The sequence below is a fragment of the Camellia sinensis genome, chromosome 3 (genome assembly GCF_055761805.1).
Source record: "Camellia sinensis isolate YWXY chromosome 3, ASM5576180v1, whole genome shotgun sequence".
Classification (NCBI taxonomy): Eukaryota; Viridiplantae; Streptophyta; class Magnoliopsida; order Ericales; family Theaceae; genus Camellia; species Camellia sinensis.
The window spans coordinates 223,168,322-223,177,128 of NC_138963.1; the positions used below are offsets into that span (position 1 = coordinate 223,168,322).

Below are 8,807 nucleotides of genomic sequence, written 5' to 3' on the forward strand. Positions count from 1 at the left end.
GCCTATTGAGATGTTGATACAACTTGTATGTTTATCTATAGTGATAATGGAAAATGTTTAATATGAGTCACTGTCTCATATAAGTAGTTGGCCAGGTTCTGAGCCATTGATGTAAATTGTGAAATTGATAAGAAATGGAAACTGAAATGAAAAATGAACGTAATGGTCATGAGATGGAAATGGGTTATGAATTGGTTTATGAAAATTGAACATTTATCAATTGCTAATGTCTTAGTTATTGCTCATACTGTGTTTAGCATATCTCTACTGGGCGTTAGCTCACCCTTTATGGGACATTATTTTCAGGTACAGGTAGTATGCCACCTCCAAGGACATAGCTTGGGAGGCTAGAAGCGGACAGACTTTTGTTGTCTTATTTCCTTTTGATGTATTACATGTAAATCCAAGCCAAGGGCTTAATGTGTAATTGAGTTAGTACTCTTTTTTTGTAACCAAGTGTTAACTTGGAAAGCTGTAAGCCCGTAGGGCATTTGCTTTTGTTGTTAACATGTAATACTTTTGTATAGAAATACTCTGATGAATTAAAGAATGTGGATCTTATATATATAAATGCATGTTTATATTGATGGGTTTAATGTTATTATTTTGAGGGAGTTACATCAAATATGCTTGCAAGTATGACTAAAAGATGGAGCAAAATAAAGCTTAAAAGAGGGAATAGTGTGTTACCCTTGTAGCTTCAGCAAAACCAGCAACTTCTTGGACCAAAAACCAACTCTTTGAGACCTCTCAAGACCCTCCAAGAACCTTAGATCAATGGTAGAGGTGTGTGGCTATGATGTGTGTTAAAGGCCAAGAACAAACACCCTTTCTAAGCCTAGAATGTAGAGATATAGAGAGATATATGTGCTTTTTCTTAGACAAATTTTTTTCAGCCTCTCTAAAAGAGAGGAAGACCCTCTCTTATAGAGAAACAAGAGGGTTCAAGCTTCTTGGAGAAGCTAGAGCAAAGGTTCAAGAGGTTCAAACTTCCTCAAGAAGCTAAAATAAGGGTTCAAAAGGTTCAAACTTCCTCAAGAAGCTAAAATAAGAGTTCAAAAGGTTCAAGCTTCCTCAAGAAGCTAAAACCAAAGTTTAAAAGGTTCAAGCTTCCTCAAGAAGCTAAAACAAGGGTTTAAAAGGTTCAAGCTTCCTCAAGAAGCTAAAACGAAGGTTCAAAAGGTTCAAACTTCCTCAAGATGCTAAAATAAGGGTTCAAAAGGTTCAAGCGTCCTTAAGAAGGTAAAACGAAGGTTTAAAATGTTCAAGCTCTCCAAAAACCGTGTCAAACGGAGAAAGTTAAGCGGTCCCGAATCGAGGCGCACGGCCGATGGCTCCGAAAATCGGAAACTGGTCTCCAAACGGGAACAGTGGTCTACGACCACGAAAAGTAACCTACGACCACTAAGAGATGGTCTACGAGAACTCTCCCTCCCTTCAGGAAGAGAAAACAGAACCTGGTTCGCAAACCGAGGCAAAGCACAAAAGAGTCCCGAGGTCTGGAGGCAAGGCTCTCAGCCGAGACTCTGTAACCTCAAAACGAGCACAACATGCGTCATCACCGAGCGCTCAATCGATGACGTTTAAGTCTTAAGGTCGGTCAAAAATGGAATGTCTACAATTGGTTACCGGGAGTTGAACAAAGTCACCATCAAGAATCGATACCCTCTGCCATGAATTGATGACTTGTTCGATCAATTGCAAGGCGCCCAAGTATTTTCAAAAACTGATTTGCGTTATGGCTACCATTAACTAAAAGTCAAAACGGAGCGTCGAAAAGACTGCCTTCAGAACCTATTACGGGTACTACGAGTTTCTCGTCATATTATTTGGCGTCACAAATGCTCCAGCGGCCTTCATGGACCTCATGAACCAAGTGTTCAAACCCTATCTTGAGGAGTTCGTTATTGTCTTTATTGATGAAATCCTCATATACTCCAAATCACAGAAAGACCATGAACAGCACTTACAAAAGGTTTTACAAACACTACGTGATCACAAACTCTATGCCAAGTTGAAGAAATGCGAATTTTGGATCACCAATGTACATTTTCTTGGTCACGTCATTAACAAAGATGGCATCCCAGTTGACCCCCAAAAAGTTATAGCAATCGTGGATTGCCCACGACCTATTAACGTGTCCGAGATTCGAAGCTTCTTAGGTCTGGCTGGCTTCGTGAAAGATTTCTCGAAGATAGCATCACTCTTGACCTAGCTAACTCAGAAGAACACACCTTTTGAATGGACGGACAAGCAGGAACGTTGTTTCCAAAAACTAAAAAACAGACTCATGACAGCTCCACTACTAGCACTCCCCGTGGGAACGGAAAGGTTCGTAATTTATAGTGATGCCTCATACAATGGTTTGGGCAGCATTCTTATGCAGAATGGAAAGGTCATTGCATATGCCTCATGTCAACTAAAGACCCATGAGAAGAACTACTTGATCCACGATCTGGAATTAGCCGCAGTAATCTTTGCCCTCAAAATTTGGCGTCACTATCTCTACGGTGCAACTTGTGAAATTTACACTAATCACAAGAGTCTTAAATATATGTTACACAAAAGGAACTGAATATGAGGCAACGACGATGGCTAGAATTTATGAAAGACTACGATGTAGAAATCCATCACCATCTAGGCAAAACTAACATGGTAGCAGACATATTGAGTCGAAAGATAACCAGAAGTTTGGCATGTACCCTTGTTTCCTGCAAGATCAATAGACTGCTCGCCAACATAATCGTGGAATCCAGTTGGTTGAAGAAATTACAGCCCGCCAATGTGAAGAAAAAGTTTTGAAGAAAAAGTATGAGGAGCAAGGAAGAACGCCCTGATCCTGACTTCACGATAAGCAATGGGATGCTAAAATTTCAGAATCAAATTTGCGTTCCCGACCTTCCATAACTCAAGAAAAAGATATTGGTAAAAGCTTATAGTTCGAGATTTGAAATCTACCCTGGTAATACGAAGATGTGTCATGATCTGAAGAAACACTATTGGTGGACGGGAATGAAAAAAGACATAGCAAGTCGCGTCTTCAAATGTCTGCATTTTCAATGGATTAAAGCAGAACATCAGAGACCTGCAAGAATATTATAACCACTCCCTATTTCTGAATGGAAATGGGAGCACATTACTGTGGACTTCGTGGTTGGGTTACGGCAGTCAGTCTCGAAGAATGATGCAATATGAGTTATCGTAAATCGATTGACGTAGTCGGCGCATTTTCTACCAATCAGAATCATGTACCCCGTTATTAAGTTTGCTACTTTATACATTAAGGAAATCATTTGTTTGCACGGCACCCCAGTTTCAATCGTATTTGATATAGACCTCCGCTTTGTGTTTCACTTTTGGAACAAATTGTCAGAAGCTTTGGGAACCACTCTGAAGTTTAGCACGGCTTATCACCCGTAAACTGATAGGCAATCTAAAAGAACAATCCAGACTTTGGAAGATATGTTACGTGTGTGTGCGCTAGATCTCAAAGGTAATTGGGATGATCACCTACCTTTGGTGGAGTTCGCTTATAATAATAACTACCATGCAAGCATTGAAATGGCACCTTACGAGGCATTGTATGGAAGAAGATATCGATCACTTTTGTGTTGGACGCAAGTTGGTGACAGGAAACTGTTAGGCCCTGAAATCGTACAAATTACAAGTGATAAAATTCAACTCATCCAACAACGAATTCGCACTGTTCAAAGTCGCTAGAAAAGCTATGTAGATACACGGAGAGGAGACGAGACTTAGAATTTCAAATAGGCGATCATGTATTCCTAAAGGTCTCACCAACAAGAGGGGTTATCCGATTTGGGAAGCGGGGAAAGTTAAACTCACGTTACATCAGGCCATTTGAGATACTAGAAAGGATTGATCCTGTGGCATATCGCCTAGCGCCTCCACCCGAACTATCCAACGTTTAAAATATGTTTCACGTTTCGATGCTTCGGCGGTATCTTTGAAATCTGGAGCATGTTGTTGATTATGAGAACTTGAAAGTTCAAGAAGACCTCTCTTATGAAGAACAACCCATGTAGATTCTTAATTGTCGTGATCAGGTCCTTCGAAACAAGACTATACCTCTTGTAAAAGTTTTATGGAGGAACCAACATGCCAAAGAAGCGACATGGGAAACTGAAAGTCAAATGCGAGCCAAATATCCACACCTTTTCGAAACCCAAGGTACGTCAAGTCTGGGACAAACTTCTTTTGAGGAGAAGAGAAATGTGACACTCGAATTTTTAATTTAATTCAATACCGTGATTTTATCAATTACTCATGAATAGGATATATATATATATATATAATAATAAATAAATACATAAATAAATAAATAGAATTCCTTAGTATATCAAAAAGTGTTTCGTGAAAGCTTGTGGTTTAAAATGTTGGCTGTTATTAATTTTAAAATAATAGAAATCTTTATTTAAAGAGATAGATTGTGGGACATCACATTTTTAATATTAAATATTTTAAGCAGTAAGTGATGTTTTATAGTTTGATGGTGAGATTGTTAGACGTGAACCTAATTTATAATTATACCTAATTTTAGAGAGCATTGTAAATTACCAAGAGGGTAATAACTGTACCAATTGCAAGAAGTCAAATCAAACTTTTTCTTGCGCCAAAGAGTTAAATGACTCTTGGAAAATTTAGGGGTTAAAACGTGAGGGGTGAAACAAGTGGCAAGAGGGGAAATTACGGATGTGTATGCTTCTCTTGCTTAGGCCTCACATTTAGTCATGTATAAATATGGAGGGTGGTGCTGTAGTAAGGGGCATCCAAGCAAGAATCACGCATATAAGGGGGTCAAGTTTTAGGGGAGCCTTAAAAATGGGGAGTGAGTCAAGGTTAATTTTGGAGTAATTGTAAGGTGAACTATATTATACCTTGAGCTACCATAACATGTTTTATATATGTCTTGAGTTATCATAATATATTTTACGAATGTTTTGAGTTTCCACAATTTATTTTATATAATTTATGCTTTATGGTTGAGTTAATGTTTTAATTACGTGGATTATTTTCTGAACTTTATTTGCTTAAATTGAAATCTATGAATATGTTTGTTTAAATTTTATAAATTATTTGACAATAATTTTATAAATAATTATTTTCTGTAAGTACCATTACGGGAGTCCCATACCATGGAGGACTTAAATAAATCATTGACTTCTATTTGGCCACTTTGTGGTTCTCTGTTTGTTATGGATTCATTGATCTCTGTTCTGTTTGTTACTCCAGTGACATTTGCTCTGTTCTATTCTGTACCGTGGTCGCAGTTATTTACATAATTTCTATATTTCAGTTTTTGCCACTTAAACAATTGGGTTATTTAAATTAAGTTAGGTTAATGTTTTAACTTAATAACTATCCATGATTATTTTGTGCCCCTATACTTACAGTATAATATTTCTCACTATATCATGTGCTTATAGCTATTACCCCTTTCAGGTGAAGAGATTTAGCGAGATCAAAATGGGAGATAAATTGCAGTGTTTTTTTTATTTATTATTTGTATTTTTGATAGGACTCTTTTAATAAAATAAAGCCAAATGATTATTTTTTTCCATTTTTAATAAACTTTTAGTACCTTTTTTATTTTATTTAATTTATCCACTTGCGTTACTATTACAAAATTTTTAGAATTATTTAATTTTTATTATCTTGTTGCGAAGCTGAACCTTTGGGTACCGGGTTTGGGTCGTGACAAAAATAATCAAAAAGACAAAATAAATTTTTAGCTAAATAAGACAAAATATCACATCCAAATCATAATCATTTTATTTTTTCACTCACAAAATCAAAAAAAACTAAAAAACATATCCCAAACAAAATTTTGTAACCCCAAATTAAAATAGTTAAAAAATTAAAAAGTAAAAAATCAACCCACATCCCAAATCAATCCTAACTCAAGGGGTGTTTGGAAAAGGTTTTATTTGACTTTTTAAACTAAAATTCACAAAATAACAAAATATAACTAAAATAATTAATAAGATAAAATATCACATTAAATTTATAATCATTTCATTTTTTTCTCACAAATATCACATCTAGCTACAAAAAAAAATCTATCTTTCTAAATATAAAAATTTTAATATACTAAAATAGTCAAAAATTAAAATAACAGCAATACTACAGACTTCCAGTGGAAGTGATCCAGTACCACGTGTCGACCTGAGATTGACTGAAAATTAAAAAAAAAAAATTATATTTTAGACCAATAGGAAGGGACCCAGTGAGCCCTCAGTGGGCCGGAAGCTTTATTCTTAAAATAACTTAGTAAAATAATAGTATCAGCCCACCCTCAATCTGCCCGTTGGAATTGGAGACGCTCCCGTGCTTTCAAAAATCAAAAAGGTATTTCCTTTTATTGAAGATTTGTAGAACAAAAAAAAAGGTAAAACTACTCTCTCTCTCTCTCTCTCTCTCATACACACATTCTGCAGATTTCTTTGAATTCTATCCATGTCCAAGATGAGATCCGATCGCAAGCCCCCACTCGCCGCTATATCTCCTTTGCGTCTTCGTCCTCGTCGAATCCTTCGCTCCAGTTCCAACACCGTCCAATCTCCGCCGGGTACGTTAAAATTCCCAATACACACTTCAAATTCACTTTATTTTCAATGTATTCGATTCAAATTTTAGTTTTTCCCGATTCTTGTTGAGCTATGCAGGTTTTTTGACGAAAACCCAATCGCCGAACCACCCTTGTGAAATCAAAGAATCGGTGCTTCGTCCCGAGTACCACACGATCTCTTGCGAGTTACGCGCCTTGGCGAAGATGGTGCAAGACGAATTTGCAAATGTGGGGTTTGGAAATACGTCTAGTGCTATTTCAAGTCCTCTTTTCGAGAGGGGTAGGTTTTACGATGAGTACTCTGCAAGAAGGAATGAGAGGCTGAAGAGGAAGAAGGGGGAAACAGGGGTTGAGAAGAAGACTGTGTATGATCTCGGTGTTAAAGTCGAATCTGCGAAGAGAAGGGACTCGAAGAGGTTCGGGGGATTGAGAAAAACAGTCCCATCTACACCGGTGATGACGGGTCGGACAGAGAATCAGCGGTATTTGCTGAGAAGCATGACCAAGAAACCCCCTTTGCCTGTGAATTTCGAGAAATCTGTGGCCGACGGTGACCGGAAAACTGTTGCTAGAAAGGGTCGGAAAATCTGATTTTTTTGAAATGGGTTTGTGAAAAAGGTCTCAAGTTTGACTTTTGCTTTAGGGGAATTGGGCTGTTTTGTTTGTGCTAGTTCTGTTTTCTTTGAAACTAGTTGTTTGATATGGTGATTGTGGTTGGTGGTGATTGAAAAAAACAGAGTTCGAAGAGCTCGGAAAAACTGAATCTGTGGAGTTTTTCCTTGGAAATTTTACTTCTGGTTTAAGGAAATTGGGGCTATATTTCATTAGATCTCTTCCTCCGGTTATGGCTCTCACTTTGATTATATTTTTGCTTGTCTGTCTTTTTTTTGTTTGGGTAGTCTATTATTTGAATGTGTGGAGGACATACATGCCTTCATGATTTGGCTGAATGACTGTGTTGCTCTCATTCAAATTACCAGTAGTGATTTAGACCCCCTTAAACTTCAACTTTCACCACCCACACACACCGTGTGTGTGGCGGGTGTTGATTGGAAGAGGAGAAAAAAAAGAAAAAGAAAAAGTGGCCAATCAAAAAAGAAAATGGGTCAAAAGGGGGTGGGGGAAAGGGGTAGCATTTTGACAAATAAGAGAGCTTCTAAATGTTATTTCAATTCAAAAAGAGAAGTATTGTTTGAAACGCTCTAATTATTAGGGTGGTTTGCTTTTACATTTGTGAAAAACTGCTTTACAAATAACCTCACTCCAACTCGTCAAATCTGAAATTTCAATCACTGCATTCCCAATCTCATCTCAAACCAAAAAGGGGGATCCAAAGACCCAAATTATGCTGGTGTGGTGGCCATCGCCATTAAACATTAGCTGGGACAATGGGCACAACAAAAGGGTCATCTCAATCAAAACTATCTTCTTCTTCCTTTCATTTTTTTATCCCTCGGCAAATAAAATAAGAAGTGATAACTGGTGCATGTCCATCCTATATGGACGTGAACATAATCGCCCTACATCTATTGGGAAATTGGACAAGATGGATCTAAACAAGCTCACAAACAAACATGGGAATTCATAACAAAAAACTGGTGATCACAAGATAAACTCATCTCCAAGCCACAAGTGAGAATCAAACTCATGCCCTGTTGCCACCAAGCCACATGGGAGGAAGCTTCACCACAAGGTCAATCAAACACACCTTTAACATGTGGAAGTTCATCACCCTTAAAATAAGTAAATTTGTAACCTTGTGATGCGAAATGAATCACCTAGAATTGCATTAGAGCAGTTGCAATCGTTTTTCACCAGCATAATATTTGTTAATATATATAATATATCTACATAGATAATATATATAATCTATATACATAGATTAGATTAATGTATAGTTAGTGGCAGTAGTGGCATTGTGCTTTCGGCTGCTTTTCCTTTCTGTCCCTTTCCTATGATGGTGTCTGTATAGCTTTAGCATCTTCCCATCTCCTATATATGAAGGAGTGTGTGTATCTATTGTAAATAAACAAATCAATACATAATTCATTTTCTCTATTTCTCTATACATAAACTCTAACATGGTATCAGAGCAAGGTTAAGAACTTAGTATTTTTCGCTTCACCGGCGGGCGGCAACCTCGCCTTGGCCGCCCGCCGGACCTCAACCTAGTCCGCTCGAATTTTCTACACATACCTTGAAATTTCCTTTCTTCAAC

The 8,807-nt window shown here is 37.4% G+C and overlaps 1 protein-coding gene across 1 annotated transcript; it reads left to right on the forward strand.

The window, feature by feature from the left end:
• The first annotated feature begins 4,788 nt into the window (after positions 1–4,788).
• LOC114284243 (uncharacterized) lies at positions 4,789–7,416 on the forward strand. Its single transcript, XM_028227153.2, has 3 exons — positions 4,789–6,369; positions 6,459–6,589; positions 6,687–7,416. Exons 2-3 carry the CDS (start codon positions 6,478–6,480, stop codon positions 7,178–7,180), a joined length of 606 nt encoding a protein of 201 aa, XP_028082954.2. The 5' UTR covers positions 4,789–6,369; positions 6,459–6,477; the 3' UTR covers positions 7,181–7,416.
• Positions 7,417–8,807: the final 1,391 nt, after the last annotated feature.